This window comes from Epargyreus clarus, unplaced genomic scaffold (genome assembly GCF_041222505.1).
Source record: "Epargyreus clarus isolate Ecla_fem2 unplaced genomic scaffold, WU_Ecla_fem_2.2 ptg000027l, whole genome shotgun sequence".
NCBI lineage: Eukaryota > Metazoa > Arthropoda > Insecta > Lepidoptera > Hesperiidae > Epargyreus > Epargyreus clarus.
The window spans coordinates 2,142,886-2,167,868 of NW_027332234.1; the positions used below are offsets into that span (position 1 = coordinate 2,142,886).

Consider the following 24,983-nt stretch of genomic DNA (forward strand, 5'->3'; position numbering starts at 1 on the left):
TCACATACCTTTGAGATTTTTTTTATAAATCTCTCATGTATGCAGGTTTCCTCACGATGTTTTCCTTCACCGTTTAGCAAGTGATAATTAATTTCTAATACGAACAAAACTTATATAGATACTCACACACATGAATAAATACACATATACATTTAAAAAGCCTTACCCTCCAGAGGCATTCGTGTAAAAAGAGATCTGGAATAGTAAATTATTTCTAAAGGCTCAACGGATTATGGAGGGCTGTGGAAAATTAAACATCTGTCTCGGGGGAACCTTACTGAAGTCTCAAACCTTTATCTGAAATACTTGAATAAGTAAAGGGATTATAGATTGCTGAAACTGAAATCATTTTTAGGAGAGATTTTTCTGAATTCTTAATGAAATGTAGGTGGCGTATGGAGTAAAAACGAATGTTTGAAAATGGTAAATCGTGTTTTAAATATATTATGCTTTTATATTTTAATATGGATACTTGAAAATGTGTTTTGAATTACATTTTGATGTATAATATTATTCTATGTTTCGCAAAATAGAAGTTTTATATTTTATATTTTAAGTTCTTATTATTTACTTTCCACACCCTTTAATACGAATCATGAGGGATTCGGCTGCAATGGCTTCAGATTTACTTAACTTATAATGATTAAAACAACGAAAATCCATAAAATATAGCCTATGTCATTCTTAGACTTAAGACGAATCCAACGACACCTTTCATGTTAAAATCCTACCAGCCGTTTGGGCTGTATACCGAGCCAAATAATGATATAAAATTACCTATAAACATGCTCCATATGATACATATAAACATGCTCAAAAAACATTACCCTCTGCAGCCGGATAAAAATACAATTAACAGGCGGCGCGATGAAGTAAACATTCATAGCAATCAACGAAATGAAATCTTTTATGAAACCCACTATCCAACAACAATCTCAAACGAGAGCTTTGTTCGTTTCGAATGAAACAAAACGAATGATCTTCTCAAAACAATATAATACTCGTAAGTAGTATATTTCAAAATGGCGGGTTTTGTATCACTACAGGTAAAAGTAGAGAGAGAGAGAGTTCTCTACCTCTGTCTCGTATTTTTAAAGACTGCGCCGGTCTTATTAAAAAAACTTATTTTTAAATTAAGTCACTTTAAAGATACAATTAGCAGACGGCAATCAATAATGAAGTAAACATTCATAGCAATCAACGAAATGAAATCTTTTATGAAAGCCACGATCCAACAACAATCTCAAACGAGCGCTTTGTTCGTTTCGAATGAAACAAAACGAATGATTTTCACAAACAACATAATAATTCAAAATGGCGGGGATATATCTTTCTCTTACACATAGAATACGACCAAGAGGTGGAAGTAGAGAGTGGGTTCTCTATCTCACTGTCGATACCGATAGTTGAAGTTGGTAGAACCCTTTGTGGTTCGACTCCGGCGGCACCACCGCCACACCTATTTCTACCTAATAACAGCAGTGTTAGGCGCTGCTGTGTTTCGTTTTGAAGGGTGTGGTAAGGGAAACATACTTTTCCGAGGCGTTCCAGCTTAGTCCTCAGGGGTAGCGGCGCATCGATGGCCGTCCTCAGGTAGGAATATCTAATCCTACTGGGATTGATTACAGATGTCCATGGGCGGCAGTAGCCACTTACCATCAGGTGGACCGCATGCTCGTCTGCTACTCCTATATTATAAAAAAAACCTCAATGTTGATCCTTGCCACATCCTTCAAACCAGAATACAGCGGAAAACTTTGCTGGTAGTCGTAGCGGTGGTGCTTTGTATCCAAAAGTATTCCAGTGCGTTGATTTTATTATTAAAGTATAGTTATTTAAGTATAGTATACCTTAAAAGTAACTCACTTTAAAATACAATTAACAGACGGCAATTAATTATGAAGTAAACATTCATAGCAATCAACGAAATGAAATCTTTTATGAAAGCCACTGTCCAACAACAATCTCAAACGAGAGCTTTGTTCCTTTCGAATAAAAACGAATGATTTAAAAACAAAATAAAACTTACTCCAGCTTGCAATTCCTTTGCTTTTCATTATGAGACAAATGAATTAATTTACTTAATCCTTTCAGTTTTATATCGCAGAATTCATTTTTATGGATAATACAATAGTTCGGTCCATTCGAGTTATTACTTTCGGGACATATTACTCTTTGTGACTTGTTTCAATCAATAGTGTCTTTAAAATGACAGAGTTTTGTATAAGTTTTTTTCTCGTATAAACATAGAATACGAGCGAGAGAGAGAGGTAGATTGAGTGATAAATTCCGCAATGTTCTTCATAGTGTTACAAATTGAATATTTTAGGAACATTATGCCCGATAGTAATTATTTATTTTAAACAATTGTTGCTTAGTATAGTTAGAACTTTGGCCATTTTACTAAACAAAAATTAAAATTCGAACTCCGGCAAGCAAGATTGGCTTACATCGATCATTATTGACAAAAGAGTCCTAACTCACTTCTGTAAAGAAGACACTATACTAATTAATATTTATTATTTGTCTTTTTATTGTAAATGCGTGTATACAATAGAAGTAACAATAGACCTGAGTAATTCGCTGTGGTAAGAATACGTAGAAGTGTAGACCTATTTATATAACTTGCGCGGTAATACTCAGGTGTGACCTACTCGATATGATTTCAAGCTAAATTTAATCAGACTCTTTGCGGCTTGTCACTGGCCGCACACGTCAACTGAGTGAGTTAAAATTATCAACGGGTCAATGACATTAGACCTGTAAAATACTAAAACAACAAATATTACAATGGATATAAACGAGAACATAATAAAGGAGGAGGTGGGGAACTTGGTGACTAGTTTACAAAAATTGCTGCCAAAGAAAAAGGACATAGTAGTACTTTTCGAGACGAAAAAGCAAAAGTTGACGCGGCTAAGTGACATCCATGCGGAGGCGAAGAGTGTCTTCCCGAACTGTTTCATTGGAGCCAAACTCGTCATCCTGAGAGATATGGTCGACAAGGTAAAGCTCATTCAACAATACAATTACGGCAAGCCGAAGGAATCGTACAAAAGTTTCGCACAGCTGTTGCACAAGGAACTAGAGCCAAAAGAAGAACACGATGGCTTGCTAATCGACTCCAGCGGTTCAGCCACAGCTATATACAAAGAAAAGATCGAAGGCGACTACGAGATGCGTCTAACATCCAAAATAAAGGATTTGGTGTCCTCTGAAACGGAAATAGTGCTGGAGAAAGAGAACCAAAGAGTACTGGGCTCCGTAACATGTGCAATGAAGGACGTAGACCCGAATACGTTACGATTCGTCACGCAATGGACGTACAGAGTGCTCCCAGAATTCTTTATCGGAGGCGAGTTTGGCCTGCAGCCTTTGGTCTTCCCTTTGTCTCCAGAACTGTCGGCCAGCGCGCGATATGAAAGGCCGTCATTTTCTTTATCTTCAACAATCAGCCGAGTCGGTTTTCAGGTCTGCCTTTACAAGCAATTCGCCCCAGATTTGCGAATAGCGACCATTGTCAACGAGGGATATAAAGGCGATCCCGCGACGGTTGGTTTGGCGTTGCACAAAAGCTACCAAAATGGGTCGGACTTGAAAATTTTCGTTGACTCTCAACGCTGTGGTGGCTTTACCTTCCAAAAGGACGTTATGTTCCACCAGCCCCATAATGAAGTTCGTGTTATTCGGTTGGTTGCAAGCACCCTAATAGACAGACAAAGGCGAGTTCGCTTCGGTTTTGGTTTTAACCTCGACTTCTGAAACTGAGCTCGAAATAAATTCGTAGGACCGCGCTGACTCATTTTTGTATAGTTATTTCTTTGTATATAAGTATACATAGGTTTTAGTTATTGTTTTACTTTATTGACTATGTTCTGTCCTGTTTAGAAATGTGGTTAAAATAATTGATTTCTTTTAATTCTGTTTTGATGTAGGAAATATATTTATCAAATTTTATTGACTTTATTTATTATACCCAAAGGTTTATTTTAAAAACAAAGATGAAATGATTTGACTAGGTCTACATACTTGTGCTAAGCGTACATACATATATGCCTTTGAATTTATACAATTTAGCTTCTTATATGTAATTTCTAAACAAATCCTCATATAATACAACCCTTAAAACATGGGTTTTAAAGGTTGTAAAAATGGTTTTATTCCCTTAGAGCTGGTTTTATAAAATGGGTGGATTTTCAAACAAACATTTAACCTCTAATTAATCCCCTTAGGGGTGGAATATAAAAAAAAATCTTCGTTTGTGGGCGCCTCCATCAAATTTCACGTTCTATCTTCAATCATTTAGGCTCTACGATGATGAACACGATAGTTAGACAAGATTTTTTACAAGAATATATTTTTTATAATTTTAGAGTAGCAGACGAGTATGCACTCCACCTCACATGATGGTAGGTGGCTACTGCTGCCCATGGACATCTGTAATCAACCCCAGATAGCATTAGATATTCCTATCTGAGGTCGAACAAAGATGCACCACTACCATTGAGGAATAAGCTGGAATGCGCCGGAAAACTGTCTCCCTTACTACACCTTTCAAACCAGAACACAGCAGCGCTTAAGGCTGCTGTTATGAGGCAGAAATAGGAGTGGCGGTGGTGCCGCCGGAGTCGAACCACAAAGGGTTCTACCGCTTACCTTCATAATTATACATCCGTATATGTTTGATTTTTATGTTTTTTGTACTCAGCTCGTATCCCAGTCATTTTAATACTAGTTTCTAGAAGCCAGATAAAAAGTTCTAGAAACTTCCAAGCTTGTTATCTCGCTGAGAAAAATAAACAAATTGTGTTTGCTACGAAACTTTTTATGTAAAGAGGTGTTTTATACCCAAGGTTAAAATTACCAAAGGTTCTTGTTTATTTTCATCCTTTTTAGCGCGTCTCGTTACAAGCGAGTGGACGATAAAAGATTATTTTTTCTTCATTATTTAGTGTTTTGTACCCTAAGGGTAAAAACGGAAACCTTTTACTAAGCTTCCGCTTTCCATCCGTCTGTCACAGAGCTCTATCTCTATATATAGTATACGAAAATTTCAAGTATCTATCTAACTATAATAGATAAATAGATACTTAAAATTTTCACAGAATATGTATAATGGTGGTCGCTATAACAAGAAATACTAAAAATAAAAAAAAAAACCTCTTTAACCGTAATAGATAGACGGTTGAAATTTATCTGACTATATATTTGCACGCCTTAAAGGCAAAATAAGAGGATTATACTTTGTCTAAATACCTATTGTACCTTATTTAGTAAATAAAGATTATGATTATGATTTTTAAAGAGTATGTATAAAGGTGGCCGTCTCGCACTTGCCTAAATATTTTGTGAAGTTGAAGACAAATGCTCATGCATTGATAAATAATAATTCTCGCCACCTATGTACATCTGTACTCGATTCTAAACAGATTAAAGTTCTAGATGAGGACTAAGTTAGATTGCTTCGTATAAATTACTGTCCCTTACCAGTTACAAGAGTTTTCAGGTCAAAACCTAGTAGTTTTACATCGCTGTTATATTATGGCAGATATAAGTGTATTAGTGGTGCTTGCAAAATCTAAGCAAGGGTTTTTTTTTATATAATATAGGAGCAGCAGACGAGCAAACAGTCCACCTAAAGGTAAGTGGCTACTGCCGCCCATAGACATCTGTAATCAACCCCAGATAGCATTAGATATTCCTACCTGAGGTCGGCCACAGATGCGCCGGTACCCCTGAGGGAGACATTTCCGAAGCGTTCCAGCTTAGTCATCAGTAGCTGACCTCATGTATGAATATCTACTCGTCTATACTACATAATAAAAAAACTATATTTTAAAGAAATTTTTATTTTTATCTTAATAACTATTTACTCGCATAACTCGTCTCGCTCATGGTTAAACAAGTTCTTTATCCCGACTAAAATTCTCCATAAAGATCACTTTGTTTAGAACAGTTTTATCCATTTGTATTCTGCTTTGCTCCGAATTAACGATTCGAATCAACATTTAGAAAGGAAAGTTATATTCCACTGGAGCACTGTTGAGCTCTCGTTTAAATGGAAATTGACTTATTCTTATTATAATACTTTTTTATAAGATTGATGTTGTAAACGTAAGTACATGGAGAACTGAACTGATGGTGATTGGTCACTGCCCATAATGGACTCCTGTAACCAACTTCATTTAGGGGTCTACTTGAAAAGAGGTCACCTTAAAGACAAAGAGGCGATTTATATATAAGACAGTAGGCAACAAACCCTTCGACCGTAACTCAGTGCTTGACACTATAAATGGGTAGGGCAGTGGCACCTCGCCAGTGAAAACATTCAGGTTCTGTAATATAAAAAAAAAACTTTACAAAATAAAGATGAGACCAAAGGCTGATAATTAAGTTGTTTTACTATAACCATAAGACTTAACCATAAGAGAGTAAGATACCATAACCATAAGAGAGTGGTGCATGAACATAACATTCCTAGATACATTCACACAACACATTTTGAATTACTCAAGTCTAAATGGATAAGGTTATGTAAAGACCTAAGGGACGACAATTTAGAACGCCTTATACTACATGGTTAAAATACGTACAAGGTAAAAAAAACAGTAATATGCCAACCCTGGAGCAATTCCCATTTGATGGTAAGTAATATTTCCTTATGACAAAAACGCTAAGGCGGGAATGAGCCCTATGGAGTATTAATTTAGAACGCCTTATACATGGTTAAAATAAGTCCAATATAAAAAAAAGCCGTAAATTGGCAACCCTGTTGCAATTCCCAAATGACGGTAAGTAAGATTTCCTTATGACAAAAACGGTAAGGCGGTAATGAGCCCTGAGGGGTAACAATTTAGAACGCCTTATAGATGGTTAAAATAAGTCCAATATAAAAAACCGTAAATTGGCAACCCTGGTATAATTCCCACAAGAAGGTAAGTAAGAATTCTTCACGACCAAAAATGGTAAGGCGGGAATGAGACCTCATGAGAACCCCTTATCGTACATGGTTAAAATAAATACAATGTAAAAAAAACAGTAAATTGGCAACCCTGGAGCAATTCCCATATGACGGTAAGTAAGATTTCCTTATGACAAAAACGCTAAGGCGGGAATGAGACTGCAGGGTTGACAATTTAGAACGCCTTATACTACTCGTACAATGTTAAAATAAATACAATGTAAAAAAACAGTAAATTGGCAACCCTGGCGTAATTCCCGCAGGGCGGTAAGTAAGAATTCCTGTTTCCGGTACGTGAGAGTTAAAAGCCCGTGGAGGATCTATTCCCGTCTCAAATTTAATCATATAAAGCAACCCTTCCTGTTTTATTCCTGGAAAAAGATGCTACATCGCTAAGTAACTTTTATATGAAGTAAATAATAATTAAAGTTTGCGGGTTCCTAGAAGACACAACTAATAGTTTAGGTAATACAGTAGGTAGTAATTCTTACTAATATAATAAATGTGAATGTGAGTTTGTTTATAACAATTTCTCGCCTTAACTACATAACCAATCACATGAAATTTTATACACATGTTTTCACGGATTCAGAAAAGGACATAGCGTATCCCGAAAATACCGGACAAGGACACAGGGTACCGTTCCCGTGGGATATATAAAAAACCTCTGACTGTGAGCGAAGCCGTGGTTAAAGTTAGTAATGGTAAAAACGCACATACAATTACGCAGTACTTATATCTGTTATTTCTCTTTTGCTTATGATTATAATTTCTAATATACTGCATACCTAAGAGATTTATAAAAAAAATCTCAAAGGCATGTGAAGTCTACCAATACGTACTAGGCCTGCACTGTAGACTATGGCCTAATCCTTCTCATTCTGAGAGGAGACCCGTGCCCAGCAGTGATGATAATTACTAAAAAAAAATATAATTGAATGTTTGAACACGTTAGCCAGTACAGGGGCCCTGGTAATGCAAATAAAAATATGACTAAATATTTTTTTTTCATTTCAACTGTGCCTAATTCTAACAGTCTTAAAGACTGTCAGCAACCTTAAATATAATAGAGGTCTGTCGTTTTAAAATATATATTTGTTATTATCTAAGGCTACATAGATAAGGAATTTATTCTTTTCGAAACCACCAAAACCAAAACTACAATACTCTACATATCTCCGAACCTTATTAAAGTTTCTTAAACTCGAAACTTCTAATAAGATTTCTTGTAGAGCATGAATTCTCCGAGGTTTGCTTCCTGGATGCAGTATTACGCTAATCTTCTACTAAGCTCTATATTAAGTCTCTACGGAGCATACTTTGCTTGCTCAGCGTATGAAAACTGGTACAAACTCTACTGGATAATTAAATATTAAGTTAAATATTAGGTTATACTAGTACGTTATGAACGCTTAAAATTTGAATCGTTATTAATAGAATTATTTACGTGTGTTTTTCTACAAATCTCATCTCAGTTGTAGAGACCGTGCCCAGCAGTGGGATATCGAAAAGTTGTCACTATTTTTTTGTAATTTGATCTTAACTTTGGTAACTGTTTCAATGAAGTTTTATTGCGGTTGCGAATAATATGTACACGTACAACAATTAATTGAAAATGTACATATTAACGCGCTGTTATGAGAAGAAATAAGTGTCCCGGTAGTGCCTTCAGAGTCGAACTACAACAATGGTAAAACCTATTTCTGCCTCATAACAGCAGTCTTAAACGCTGCTGTGTTCTGGTTTGAAGGGGTCTGGTAAGGGAAATATACCTTGCCGCGTAGTTCCAGCTTAGTCCTCAGGGGTGGTGACGCATCTGTGGCAGACCTCAGGTAGGATTATTTAATCCTATCTAGGGTTGATTGCAGATGTTCATGGGCGGCAGTAGCTACTTACCATCAGGTGGACTGCATGCTCGTCTGCTACATCTATATTATATATATATAAAAAAAAGTTTTCCGAGGCGTTCCGATGCGAGAGAAAAAATTATAGAAATAAAATGCTCGATTACTATTTCTTCTATATAAAACATACTGTATACATAAGACATACTTCACTCCGCAAGGTTTGAACAGCTGAGTTCCATATTGAGTTTAATACGGATTATTCACGTAATACATGCTATGTAAGATGATAATATCCCAGATGGGAAAATATGGGGCAAAATCTTGTCCTGAAGTTTCAAAAACTGTCTTTTATACTGCAGTAGACTAAAAAACGTGCATTATCATTGTTATTATAAACAGTGATCTAAGGTGTTAGAACCCTGCGTACTTCGACTCTGGGGGAACCACCGACACTCCTATTTCTGCCTTACAACAGCACTGTTAAACGGTGCGGGTAACAACTAGTATAGTCCTCGCCAACCTGCTAGTCAGCTCTGAAGTTGTTACGAGACGCGATGCATTTCTATATTCAGAGCGGACAAGCAGTTTTACGCGGACTGTACCTATAAAAATCCTTCAACGCGTATTTACTACTTATAAGGCAACGTATATTGAGATGACTCATGTAGGTTTCAGATATTTATAGCTTTGTATGTTAATTTAAATGACAAAAACGAGGCCGACTTAATTTATTTGTTTGTAACCCGTCAAGGCTGGCATCGTAACTTTGTAAAAGTCTTATTCCTTTCGGGTCAGTGGGTAAGGACGTAATGACGTCATAGGTTTATAAGAAATCAAGTTTTGCTAGCTTTCTTAAGAAACTGTGACGTCAGTGAATAGAGAAAAGGTTTAAAATTAGTATTTATTTTGAGAGTCAGGACTTGCGTTTTGCTGGGGGGGTACGGTAGCACTACCATGAGTTGGCATAGAAACGCCACTTTGTAAATAGAAAACTATTGTCATTTTGCTAGTGAATAACATAACTACTATCGTTACGGTATTTCTTGACAACGTCTGTCAAATTAAGGACTCATGGGACCGAATTTGTATGGCAATAGATCATAATGACATTCGCTAGCGATTTGATTTCGATAGGTTTTTTACGTTACGAGTGGCTCACACTACGGAATTTAGTTCTACGAGTAACCACCAGAGGCGCTGTACAATTTTTCATACATTTATTTTACGCAGTCGCTAGCGAGTAATACTTTTGTAAACTCATGGTAGTGCTACGGATGAGGGAGGGTTTCCAACTTAAACGGTAGCAAACCATCCGTTGATGTCTTGACGTTGACAGTTGTCTTTAACTCTTCTGTTGTTTTGTTTAGTTAATCACAGATGTCGAAAGGCAGCAGTGGCCAGTATTAATAATATGGAAGTAGCAAACTGGCAAGCAGTTCATCTAAAGATAAATGTACACTGCCGCCCATGGACATAATTAACCCCAGGTAAGATAGAGGCCTATCCTGAGGCCGGTAGGGTAGTGACCCTTGATGACCAAGTTGACCTCGGTTAAGTATTACTTATTCGTTATTCAAACTTACATTTAGTACACCTTTTAAATCGGAATATAGAAGCGCTTATCACTGCTATATAGGGGTAGTGGGCCGTTGCTAACTCAAGTGTCGAACCACAAAGGAGTTCTACATTCCTACCACTTACAACCACGTGTCATGATAACTTGCCATTTCAAATTAATAATGCCATACTAATCGTCGTCCAGAGTTCAACGTACCCAAGACGCATTGACCCATAAACAATCATCATCATCATCATTTTTTTTGATAAATGTCTCATGTGTGCAGGTTTCCTCACGATGTTTTTCCTTCGCTGTTTAAGCAAGTGATAATTAATTTCCAATACACACATAACTTTGAAAATTTAGAGGTGCCTAGGATTTGAACCTCGGACCCCTCGAGACGATCGAGAGGACAAGTTTCTGAACCACTAGGCTATCACTGCTTTGGCTCATACCACTTACTATTAGCTAACTTGCCACTTTAACGTCATAAAATAATAATGTCATACTAATCGCTATAAAGGGTTCAACGTACTCAAGACGCATTGACCCAAATATACACCTTTGCTTACTCCATAGCTCTCGGATACACAACCATTCATAATAGGGTCTAAATGGCCCATAAGCATCCGGTGGAGAGAGGGTTGGCAACAAATTCATTCATAAAATCTCGAGTGTTACATTTTTCATGATCTGCCAGCCAGACAGCTATTAGGGATGTGCGCGTGATATCGATAATTTTCCAAAAGTGATTTACTAACAACTTATAATCCATTTATTGAAATGTTTTTTTTTGACGATTCAACGGCGGCAAATTAACGTGTTTCAATAATGTAATATTTCAGTTTAACCATGCTTTTTTATCACCAATTTAGTTTTGTCTTCAACTAACCAAAAATATCAAACAAAGTATTCTATATTCCCTATACATTAACATAACATTATTCATAACAACATAGCATGGATAAAATAATTATAGATAGTTTAAAAACTAAAAACCACGCTAAAATCGCACAAGGAAAATCGTTAATCCTGATGCCGGACGATCCTGATGAGGAGAGTGGCATAAAATTATTTGAATCGTGTATTGTCATCGGTTCTTGATACTTGTTAAAAATTTTAAATTAATCGGACCGTTCAAAGTGGGTAAAAATCGAGTTCAGAGATCAAGCTAATACAAGCGTGGTAAAAACAAACTAATAACTTTGTTTTATTTTTTTTATAATATAGGAGTAGCAGACGAGCATACAGTCCACCTGATGATAAGTGGCTACTGCCGCCCATGGACATCTTTAATCAACCCCAGATAGGATTAGATATTCCCACCTATGGTCAGCCACAGATGCGCCGCTACCCCTGAGGACTAAGCTGGAATGCCTCGGAAAAGTTTGTCTCCCTTACCACACCCTTCAAACCGGAACACAGCAGCGCCTAACACTGGTGTTATTAGGTAGAAATAGGTGTGGCGGTGGTGCCGCCGGAGTCGAACCACAAAGGGTTCTACCACCTTCAAAGTTTATGTTGTTATTTTCGTATGATGATACGTATAAATATGCAGGCAATTGAAAATTCCCATGTCTTTCTCTACAAAATTATTCATACTCTATGATAAAAACATATCGATAAATTGGATAAAGCACATCACTAATACCGTAGCGTAGCTTGTATGAAATTATTACCCAAGGATAAGGCTTCCACATTTCTTTCATGTTTCTTTATTTAGAATAACATAATGTTACAATTTGAATGGAAATATATAATAATCAGGGTTATAACGGAAAATATTTGCGTTATTTTGTATACATATGATATAAGTAGTAGAGGAGTATTGTTATTTAGTAATATTTAGTTTTTTCCTGTTTTCATAACAATACAGCAGATCAATAAGGGATGAATTATTTTTAGGGTTCCGTATCCAAAGAGAAAAAACGGAAACCTATTACTAAGCTTTCGCTTTATGTCTGTCTGTGACAAAGCTCTAGCTCTTAAACCGTAATAGACACTTCTGTCTGGCCGGGGATCGAACCCGGGACTCTTTGCGTGTCAGACCAGTGTAGTGACCGTTCCACTACGCGAGTAGATATATCACTGCTTTCAAATTATATGTACGAAGAAAAAACATATAAAACTTTGTTATATTAATGGAACATTGAAGTTTAATATTACATAGCTCTTACCCCCGCGTAATGAGTCTGTGTTTGTGTTTGTCTTGCGGTTTCGAAGCAGTTGAACAAACATACAAGCATACGCGCAATAATACCGTGGTAATGAATTGCATGTATATAACCGAGGTGTTTCCAAAACATATTTTGGGTTTGTTTGTAAGCAACGCTTTGTGACTTGTGAATTTATATATAGATTATAGATAAACGATTATGAAGCGTTGTGACAAATAAAGATTAATTTGATCCGACGGAGCTAATGTTTTAGAGCGTATGTTTTTTATAATATAGGAGTAGCAGACAATCATGAAGTCCACCTGATGGTAAGTGGCTACTGCCGCCCATGGACCTGTAATCAACCCCAGATACGATTAGATATTCCTACATGAGGTCGGCCAGATGCGCCGCTACCCCTGAGGACTTAGCTGGAACGCCTCGGAAAAGTATGTCTCCCATACCACACCCTTCAAACCACAACGCAAAAGAGCTTTACACTCCTGTTACTCGTATTAAGCAGAAATAGGTGTGGCGGTTGTGCCGTCGGAGTTGATCCATAACGGCCCAACCGGCTAGGCGGATTTTACATTTTTTTTTTAAAATAACACATATGAAGTTGATGAATTTATCTTAATCGTTAAAGTGATTATATAACGTATGTAATATAGGTCTTATTTTGTTTTTATAATAATTTTCTGGGTTATCATACCAATGAGGTGTTGCAAAAGATTAAAGTTTTATAAAAATGTATCAAATGTATCTAAATTAAAATTTTGACTATTTCTAGTAGGCAGCAATTAACAAATTTAAATGCTTGGTAGATGAAAGTGACAGACCCCTTCGTGGTCCAACTGATGATGATATATCACGTATATGGCTTATAATAGCAGTGTCATTGATCTCTGGTTTGAAGAAACATTTAATCGAAGTGTTCCAACACTTTGTTCACCTAACACCAAGTAATATTTATTATAGTTTGCTGCTTTCCATGCATAAAACAGACTATATCATAACTCAATGTTTTGTTCATGACGTCAAGAAGTTTATAAGACGTTATAAGACGAAACTGCACAGTGGGCGAAACGCCAGAACGCATGACAAAATATCAGTGTTGACAAATTTTGCGCAAAATCCAGATACGAAATACAGAATAATTGGCCAAGTGCAAGTCGAACTCGCACAAGCAGGTATCCGAAAATTTTAGTGGATTTTCATATTTTGTTATTTTGAATATGTGTTATTAAAACAGCCACGAGTAAATGCATTGTCAAAATTTTAATGGTCTACCTATTACGGTTCAATAAATAATAGGTAAAGCTAAAAACGTCGAAAATACCGGTGTCTTAAATGGTGACACCCATTTATTATTTTGAAGCTATTTTCATTTTTAATATTTGTTGTTATAGCGGTCCTTCTTATACATATTTTGTGAAAATTTCAAGTGTCTATCTATTTCAGTTCCGGAGATTGATGCTTGTGACAGACGGACAGACAGCGAAGTCTTAGTAATAGGGGTCCGTTTTTGCCCTTTGGGTACGGAACTCTAAAAATCAGTGCAAGAATCTTATAAATCTCATAAGCGAAAATAGAAATGCTTTCGAGGCAAAAACTCTCCTGGGAATCATTTTAAATGAATTTTCCAAAAGAACATTTACATTTAATTTTTCCTTTTCAGTTTTAAAATTATTACACTTTTGACTGCACTTTTTACTAAACGAGCGAAATTTAATTCATTAATGAAAGAGAATGAAGTGAATATACAAAAGAGGTGAAGAATCATTTTGATTAATTGTAACAAATGACCGTTTTCAAAATAGATTGTCGATTTTTCAGACATTTCTTGAAAAGGGCACTTAGTCATTGAACCGAATTAGAGAAGTCATTTTGATGTTAGGGGCGTAATTAGAGCATTATTATAAAAAATTAAAACGCGACTTCTAAAAATATATATATGTTACTCCGACAATTCCGATGAATTTTACGATACCCTATGAGTTGTTAAAATCCTACCTCAAAATCCGTTTAACCGTTCATGCTGCAGAACGTGCTAAAAAACTCAAAAAAGACTCGTGGCTCCACGATTCTGTTTGCACGGACGTTCTTGCCGCGAACAATGTGGAATGAACTTCTTCCTGAGGTATTCCCAGAGCATTATGACATGGGGCTCTTAAAAAGGCGCAAAAAGAGCTCTCCTTCAAAGCCGGCGATGCATTGACTCCTCTGGTGTTGCAAACGTATAGGCGACGGTGACTGCTTTCCATCAGGTAGCCCGTCTGCCTCGTCAGTGACATTTAATAAATATGTCGTACGCAAAGCCGATTTACGTTTCACGTAAAACGTATCGAATGAAAATAATCCAAAACGGACTGTTTACTTCATCCGAAATTCCTATACTCGTTACGGATACATTTACAAACTTAGGATCCGTACACAATGGCACATGAATCATATATTTTCAAACATCGAAGTTGAAATAGGTGACAGTAATTTATACGTACCATTCAATAAATATATGACAACTTATTTAGTATACTGGAGGAACATTTATTAACTTTTATTTGTGTATATACTGCGGGTAATATTTGCATGTAATTTATTAGGTATTTATTGGACTTTATGTGGTTTATAAAGGTATGTTTTTCAAAATTAAGCAACAAGTACTTGTTGCTTTTTAGTGCATGTGATTATTAGTCCATGAACACATGCATGCAATCAATCTAATTATGCATGCAAGTCAAGAACTTATAAAGAAACAAGAGGCGTGTCATTTTAATATGGACTGGAAAGGTCTGTCAGTGTCGTGCGTTGCCTGAAGCTGAGATAAAGGATGTGAAACTGACACATGACTCTCTCCAGTTTAGTACCACAAGTCAAGGAAATCTAAGAAAGGTAAGAATGTAAAAAGTATGTAAGAATGTAAACGACGAGAGAGGGGTGTAAGGTTGTCAATGATGATATAGAATACCCGTCAAGATTAAGCCATATCCTTTCACAATTTTTAATTGAGAAAATTGTTTACAACTCCGTTATACTATATTCTTTGACACATTTTGTGCAGAAAGTTCAACTAAATTCCGCTACCAATTTACGTCCACACAACGCATTTCAGACAACCCACCAACAAGTCTGCAGCCTCCCAAAAGGCTTATTCAATACATTTTATGACTTACACGGCACACAACTTACACGGTACTTGTAAACACGCCTTTATGACGCACAGTGGGCATTTCGCCAAACTCGCAGACAAAATAAATGTCATCCAGAATAGAATTAACGGTCGTTATAATACAATCCACCACGCCATCTGTCGGCCACCCAGCAATTTGGATTTACCTGTAACAAACAGATGTTCGGCTTAGTAATTTGGTTATGCAAACATAATTATAATTAGGGTAATTTAGAAGTGTTGCCTGAAAATGTGAACCCTAAAAATATGTAGGTAAATATAAAACATATGAAGGTGGTAGAGCCCTTTGTGGTGGATTAGTGTGGTAAGGGAGACATACTTTCCGAGGCGTTTCAGCTTGGTACTCAGGGGTAGCGGCGCATCTGTGGCCGACCTCAGGTAGGGATATCTAATCCCATCTGGGATTGATTACAGATGTCCATGGGCGGCAGTAGCCACCCATGGACATCTGTAATCCATTACCATCAGGTGGACTGCATGCTCGTCTGCTACTCCTATATTATAAAAAATATGAAAACAAATGAGGAAAGAGAAAACGCTTCTTAAGGATGTTCTTTGCTCTACTTATAGTATACTCACAATCTGTCTGCTAGTAGCAGTATAGCCTGTATTCTGGTTTAAAAATATAAGGCATTCTTTTTGTTAAGTAGCAGAAAGTATTAGTACCTATATTTAGCGTAAAGTAGTTTTGCGTTTCGATGTAAGGGTGTGACTTAAAAATACGTATGACAGGCTACGGATAATAACCCTGTTTCATTTAGACTTGGCTGCAGTACCCTTAGTATGGATTTTACCTTTTTACAAAAATGACTGTTTTAGCAACGCCCCTAGCGTACTGTATCAGTACACTTACCATGAGTTTTTACGTTTTGACAAATATGACTGTTTTGGTATTTGTTTACGTATTTGCCCATACTATTTCCAATCAGCGCCCCTAGCGGATTGTGTCAGAACTAGCAGATTGTATGGGCCAATACGTAAACAAATACCAAAACAGTCATGTATGTCAGAACGAAAAAGGTCATGGTAAGGGTACAGAACTAATTGGAAACATATGGGAAATACGTAAACAAAAACAAAAACAGTCATTTTTGTAACAACGTAAAAACTGATACTAAGGGTACAGATGTCCATGGGCGACAGTTCCACTTGCCGTCAGGTGTTACACACTTGTTTGCTATTCCTATAGTACAAGGAATTGAATTGAACAAAGCCAAGCGTCCAAACGTAGACTTGCATAACAGCACCAATTCTCGTCACGTCGAAATCATTAATTAAACTCCCGACTCCATTGTCTGCGTACGGAACCGGCAATGTATTAACATCGAGGTCTTTAGTGCCTTGGGGTTACTACCATCTCTTAAAACAATATTATTTTAGTCATATATTGTTTTTTCGTATCACAACCTATTTAAAGTAAGATTATTTTTGTAATATTACAATAAGCAGTTTTGTATTATGTCGATCGAAACTATTCATTCTTTTTTTTGCAAGAATTTAACTTTTTCAGCGAAGCATTACAATGGATAAGCGAAAAATGAATAAGGGTTTAAGTTTGTTCAATTGCCTATGACGGAACACAATCAAGACGGTGGTGCGAAAGAGATGACACTAGTTTCGATGTCTCGTTTCCTCTTGGATAAAGAATAGACAAAATTACTCATTATTTAATATCACTCGGCAAGAATAAAATAAAACTGTTTTAAGGAACATGGTACGAAACAAAATAATGTTGATGCAATATTGAAATAAAACTTTCCTGAACTATGATAGTTTTTAAAAGATGGTGGTATGCCCCTTGGTCATATCGCTCCATTTATTTCATAAGCTTTGTTCGGGGAAATTCAATTTGGTAAGGTGAAAAACTGGGGCGCCGATTTCCGTGTTAATTGTTGCAACTTTTGTTTGTATTGACAGAGATGTATTTCTTTGCTTTAATTAATAAAGGATATGTGATCAATTAAAAGTGTCTTTAACCTCTGGTGACCCAAGAGCTGGAGCTTACCTCGGTCAACAAATAAGTTTGGCAATACAACGAGGTAATGCTGCTAGTGTCTTGGGTACACTACCGCGGGGCAGCGATCTGGCTCATTTATTCTATTTATTATAACTTTTAGTTATTTCTTGATTACAGTAAATATTTTTATTTGTTTTATTAATTTAGTTTAAGTTATTGTAATATTGTAATAATTTTAATATTTTGTTCAATGTTTATAATTAAATCTTTACCCTGTATTATAAAAACTACTGTTTTGAAGCATATAATAAATAAATATTTGTTATTTAAAAAAAAAGTGTCTATCTTGTTTTTGAAGTAAAACCTCTTAGGCGCACTATGAGGGGGAAAAGATTTAGTATTTGTTACGGAAATGGTTAAATATAACAGAACAGTTACGTTACAATAATATAAATAACAATGATAATTATTAAGAGTATTTTTACAATCTGATGTGGTTTGATGTGATACAATATGATATTTCTACCAATTTTTTTGTAATGTTTTTTGGCGCGTGAACACATTGGTACACACGCTCTTTTTAATCCGTCCTACATCTACATTTTACATAACTATAATACGTATATATAAATAACTCGACCACTGCATTGATCACGAACCATCCAAAAAAGGACAAAAAATAATGTATGCAGAGTACCCATTACTTAAAAATCTATTCACAAATGTAGTGACGATTATAAAATCATTATTTATGATGACGTTAGTTGTAAGTTACAATTCAAGTGTTCAAGGTAAATTGCAGTGTAGGTTAAAACTTATAAGTTTTCAGAACGTAATTCTGGACTTGTACGCACCAGTACATAATATTGTTTGAACGTGACATGTTTCTTGCACTCTATAAAATAAGTTAAGTCTAACTAAACTATATTTTAGCGAAACTGTCAATATGTAGTACTTATCCCGGCGTCAGACATAAACAAATATTGGAACAAAGACTTTGCTCACACATTTGAACACTTATTTGTTTAAATTTTTAACCTGTCTCTCATGTCATGGTCTCCTAGCAACTGGACTGGCATGTGTAGCAGGCTCCGCACATACTTGAAGTGTGAACGCTTTGATGTACGCTCGAAAAACCGACACCAAATGGCAAAATGCAAATATTTGAAGTAAGCTTTGAACAAATACTCAAATAACCGTGCTCCGCTTTGTTCAAACATGTGTTCAAATATGTGTTTAAATGTTTGTGCTACGTCTAGCGCGGGCCTATAAAAGATGCTGACGCTGATGCTCAAAGATACTGAAAGTGTTAAATTTTGAAAATTCCACCTCTAAGGGTGAAAAGTATGAGTTGAATGTAGAATTTCTTCAGTTTAGTAGTTAGAAGCGTGAAAATTAAGATTTTGATTTTTATTAATTACATCCCTTAAGAGCTAAAGTTATAAATTAGTACACACATCCCTAGGTTTTGAAGTTACGCACATGAAATTTTAGATTTACCTACAGAAGTTTGGTTAGATACATAAAAAATATTGTATTGTCTGCAAAAAATAATTTTACAGTCGCGTCAAAAGCTTATTGTAGATTACAAATATTACACTTTTTTAATATTTCAGTCAAATGTCAGACGTCTAGACTGAAAGACGTTATCATAATTACATTTTATCTGTGCTAATATTACTAAGTCGATTCTCAATAAACCTCAAAAAAGCTTATACGTAGAATTTCATTCAAGTTTTTACGATGTTATCTTACACCGCAACATCAAAATGAACATAGCTTCGAACATTAGCGTTCTTGAGATTAGAACCCTGGACTTCAAAAGTACGTAACAAAAACTCCTCAGCTGTTCTGTCTTTGTTCTTTCTATTTTTGTTAATATTTTAGAATACTTTATATAAATTAGTACGTACTAAACTAATTTGTAGTTTTCTAATATTTATAATTACCTTTTTAATAGATACCAAAGATACCAAATATTTTTATAGGTGAATGACCTACACAACCTTATAAGAATTATTGTGGCGTTTCTACTAAAGAATAAACTTCTTCAGAGAAAAATAAGTATGTTCATAACCTTTCTCCTTTACGTTCATTCGAAGTCAGAAGCTGTCTTCTTCAATTACAACCAAAACAAAATTCAGTATATCCCACAGGAAAACCGGGCACCTGAGTTTTTTCGGGAATAAAACGTTAAATGTTTCTCGATTCGTTGATTCCAAAGTAGTAGAGTCAGCTACAAAAGAACAATGTTTTTAATCAGTGCGAGTTTTAAGTCGAGTAGGTACAGTTCTAGTATTTTCGTGAAGCTGTTATTGAGTTTCTGTGGAATGGTATAAAACCTGCTGACTTACATATGTGACGATCTTAGTTTACGAGATTGGTAATATCGGTGTGGTCTGGTTCAGGTAGATCCCTTGTTCTATATAGAGTCTGTTACAATATGTACCCTTAGTATGAGTTTTTACGTTTTTACTAAAACGACTGTTTATGTTTTTGGTTGCGTATTTTCTCATACATTTCCAATCAGCGCTCCCAGCGGACCGTATCAGAACTGATTGGGAGTGTATGAGAAATACGTAAACAAATGCAAAAATAGTTATTTTTGTAAAAACGTAAAAACTCATACTAACGGTATAGATGGCCATCGGTGAGTAGAGCATGGCATAGTAAAACTTACCATGAAATGGACAGTGTCTATCTGTTGCAACTTAAATATTCTATCCCATAAAATAATCTATTACGTTGGTAACGTGAAAATCGAAATATCGGATATCATTAGAATTTGCTTGGCCAAGCATCGAATCTGGTAACACTTCGTCACGGGTTCTATCTGTAGTCTATGGTCAGGTAACATACAAACAAACACAAAGACAAGCCTAAAAACCCAGATTGACAACACATTTCAATTTATCTTACTAGAAATCAAACCCGGAAACCTTTGCAAATACCGATATGCACATGAAAATACATAACAGGTACGTGTAGTTATAATATATTCATTTACAATCGTGTTAATATGTAAATCGGTATTCCCAATTCACGACTAATAGATACATTCCCTATAGATACATGGGAATTAATTGCCTTGGCCTGTGTGTACTAAATATAGGAGAATATGTATCAGTTACCTCTAATTGAATCAAATGCATTTGTCTGTAAGGATTTAATTTAATTAACACATATCTAATCTATCTATGTAAACATTCGGTCTACTTAGATAGATTTTCTTTCTTTATAATATAGGAGTAGTAGACGAGCAAGCAGTCCATCTGATAGTAAGTGGCTACTGCGGCTCATAGACATCTGTAATCAACCCCAGATAGGTTTAGATATAATTCCAACTTAGTCTTCAAAAGTAGCAACACATCTATCGCCAATCTCGCATAGGAGTCTAATCTTATCTGGGGTTATAACTGCCTATGCCTTTCTATCAACCCTAATAACTATCTGTATTTATGTAACATTTATAAAAAAAATTCAAAAATTTGATCAAAATAACAGCAAATTTTATCGTATATAATTTTCAATATTAAATATCGGTTGAAAAGCATTAATCAAATATTATTGAATCGAAGTCAAACCATATTAATCAAGATGACAATAAAATTAAACTTTGCCAAAAATGCAATAATTTATTTGTCGACAGTACTATGTATTCATAAGCGGCTTCAGCAAGGCATAAATCGCACATTTCATTGGTACAACGTAGGGTTGCCAACCGTAATATAATATAAAGTATTGTATCTACTATATTTGGGGTTACGTACTTTATACTGTTGAAAAAATATAGTACACAAAAATAGTACATACTCGTATATACCTACATTTCACACCAATATCAGAAAAAAAATCTATCATTATATTTGTATACAGCATGTATGCGAATTGTAAACGCACACGTTTTACTGCGTTCGTAACTTGTCAAAATTTGTAAAAATAACAAAAAAAATGAAAAAAATATAGGTTTCTGTAAAACAAATATTTGTTGTTCCTTTTCGTGATTGCCATGCGTATCTATAAGGTTACGTACTTAGTATATTTTTAATTATTTTTGTAAATTAATTCTGAAAAATAATATATGTGTTTCCGCGTAGAAATGCTGGCAACCCTGTTACAAGCTACCCAAGCGTAATACGGTCAGAAGTTTAACTGGCAATTTATACAAATATTTCAATAGTAACGTAAAGTTAACGACTACTTGCTATTCAATCGCCGATAGTCAAGAAAATACTTTAAGATTACTTCGAGAACTTTTAATAATGATAAATTTACTTAAGTATTTTATGTTGTCAAAAGTTTTGTGTTAAACGATCTGAAAGTGTATTCAATTTAATATTAAGTCAGATGGTAAAGATAAATTATGTTATATAATACTATTATCTTTCTTTTTCTTAAAATTTATTTAATAGGTTACCATCTGATACTTTTTTTTGGCAAATCGTTGAACCACTTATAAGATTAACATCAACTTGTGATTACATAGTGGTGTGGTAAGTGCATGCAGCAGACTTACAAATTTAAAGGTGGCGCAACCGTCTGTGGTTCAGCTCTGGCGGCACCACCGCCACATCTATTTCTACCTAATAACAGCAGTAGGCGCTGCTGTGTTCCGGTTTGAAGGGTGTGGTAAGGGAGACAGACTTTTCCGAGGCGTTCTAGCTTAGTCCTCAGGTAACGGCGTATCTCTGGCCGACCTCAGGTAGCAATATCTAATCCTATCTGGGGTTGATTACAGATGTCCAGGGGCGGCAGTAGCCACTTACCATCAGGTGTACTGCATGCTCGTCTGCTACTCCTATATTATAAAAATTAAAAAAAATAATAATAAAGAACCACCGCCACACCAATGTCTGCCTAATAATAGCAGTGTTAAGCGCTGCTGTGCCCGGATTTGAAGGGTGTGATAAGGATGACATACTTTTCAGAGGCATTCCAGCTTAGTCCTCAGGGGTAGCGGTGCATTTGTGGCCGATCTGTGGTGAATGTTTCCCTTGCAGGTACTAAAGCAAGTTATAATTAATTTCTTATGAAACCCTATGGGGTCTAATGTTAAAACCACTAATTATTAGAGGTTACAAAAACACAGACCAATTTAATATTATAAGGAAAGTCAGACTCAAAAATAGTATAGGATAAATGTATTATAATAAAGGTCATTTATTTCAATGACACTCCGTTAATAAATAAGATTTCACAACATTCGCAGAAAATATGATAAGATTATTTCATAACTACGATATTTTTATAATGGCATTGGCTTTGTAGTAACACTAAAGTACTAAATTAAAATAATTCAATGAGTGTAGCCCAAAAAAGTGCTTTACTCAATGAGGTTTATTAAAATGGTCGAGTAATATCCACGAAAAACTTACTTTTTTATGATTTCAAGAATACAATAAGTTTGTTTGTCTATAGTCAATCCCAAATGGGATTAAAGTCCTATTGAGGTCGGTCACAGATGCGTTAGAACTCAGAAATGGCAATTGTTTTTCTGCTTTGCCAGGACCTGCCTTACCTTAGCATCTTGAAGATGGTAGTACGATTTCTAGTTTGACTGCGCAGGCACAACCACCACTCGTTAACCAAGGCGTTCCAACTTAGTCCTCAGGGTGCAATATATCCGTAGCCAGTCTACGTCCTTATTAGAATCTTAGCTAAGGTTGCTAATAGATGTCCATGGGCGGGAGTGGACTCACCATCAGATATAACAAAATCATTAGAATATTGGAATACACTACAAAAAGAAATTTAATTCCATGATAACGTATAAAAAGAGTGACTTTTACATTACATCTTTTGGATATAAAGAAAATGGTTGTAATTCGTTTGCTTTTTTCGTCTAGACCTCACGATTCGAAATTAGTGTAGCGTGAATCATACTTTACCTGTCCGTTTACTGTACGGAGAAGGTAATATAATTTAGTGTAGGGTAGCCATCTTTAGATTTTGAAAGAGGATTGTTCACTTTATAAACAGGACGTCATATAAAAGATAGCCTAGTGGTTAAGAAACTCGGCCTCTCGATCGAGGGGTCCGAGGTTCAAATCCCAGGCACGCACCTTTGATTTTTCAAAGTTATGTGCGTATTAGAAATTAATTATCACTTGCTAAACGGCGAAGGAAAACATCTCGGGGAAACCTGCATACCTAAGAGATTTATAAAAAAATAAAATCTCAAGGGTATGTGAAGTCTACTAATACGCACTTGGTTAGCGCGGTGGACTATGGCCTAATCCCTCATATTATGAGATGAGACCCGTGCCCAGCAGTGGGACGGTAATGGGTTGTTGATGATGATAATGATGTGAATATAAAAGAAATAAAGAAGTGTCAGCAAAGAAAATGAGTCTATGTAACTTCAACTTATACTGTCCTATTGCCGGTTATAACTTATACTGTCCACTACACAAGTGCGGTTTGTTCACACACATCTGAAAGCCTTTTTTACTGACGATTATTTCTGATTCACACATTGAAAAATTAAAGGTTTATATGTAAGATATATTTTCTTGAGGGGACGAGCTTTAAACTAAAAAACTATTGCTGTTAGTTCAAAGAAATGAAATGAAAGGAGGCGAGTGGGACACTACTCAAATGTTATATAATGAAGCAGTGGTGTGATGAGGTGGAATGACAAGGTAGGTGCAGCGAGGGGAAGTAGCGTTGACATACGGTGGAGACATTATTAAAAATTGAGATATTGGTTGAAATAGTGATTATAAAACAAGTATTCTCCCTGCTACTTTTATAGTGATGCATTGGGATCATATCGTCATAATTGCGAGAATTTTTGACACACAAAAACAGGACATGTCCCAAGAAAACAAAACGGTTGGCTACTCTATTACAGCGGAGAATTCTATCGTTGTTCTCATAAATCATGCCTAAACACGTCCAACTTTTTTCATTCACGGAGTTACTCTTAAGGTACCAGGTGATTTTTTGGTTTAGTCATTAACCTTCACTGTCCGGTGGTTTTCTGAAATTTGGGTAAGTAATAAGATTTTTCCTTTACCCTAGAGTCCCTAGATTCTAGGTGAATGGAGATAAATTATAATTTTAAGGTTTTTTTTCATGAAATGTACTTGCGCTCTGATTTTTACAGGCAACCCATCCGGATAGCCTGGAAATTGAATAAAGAAAGGAGATAAGAAAGAATAAATTAAGTTATAAATAATTAGTAAAACACTGTATTTTATAAAAGCAAATGGAAGTAAATATTTCGTAGTCGGCTCTTAGACTATCATTACTTCCTTCAATTCTTTAGACGCTTACAATTTGTTCCTTCCGTTATATTAAAGTAACCAGTAT

General features: G+C 35.6%; 2 protein-coding genes across 3 annotated transcripts in view; one reads left to right on the plus strand and one right to left on the minus strand.

Annotated features, from left to right (window-relative positions):
* Positions 1-24,983, minus strand: part of LOC140754158 (rho-related GTP-binding protein RhoN) — a 204,794-nt gene that overhangs the window by 86,830 nt on the left and 92,981 nt on the right. The gene's annotated exons all lie outside the window — the stretch shown is intronic.
* On the plus strand, positions 2,700-3,957 carry LOC140753970 (uncharacterized). The gene has a single exon (XM_073088841.1). The coding sequence runs from the start codon at positions 2,791-2,793 to the stop codon at positions 3,760-3,762; it is 972 nt and encodes a 323-aa protein (XP_072944942.1). The 5' UTR covers positions 2,700-2,790; the 3' UTR covers positions 3,763-3,957.

What these genes read in the sequence shown, in the direction of transcription:
- LOC140753970 (XM_073088841.1), top strand. Translation starts at nt 2,791, where the DNA reads ATGGATATAAACGAGAACATAATAAAGGAGGAGGTGGGGAACTTGGTG.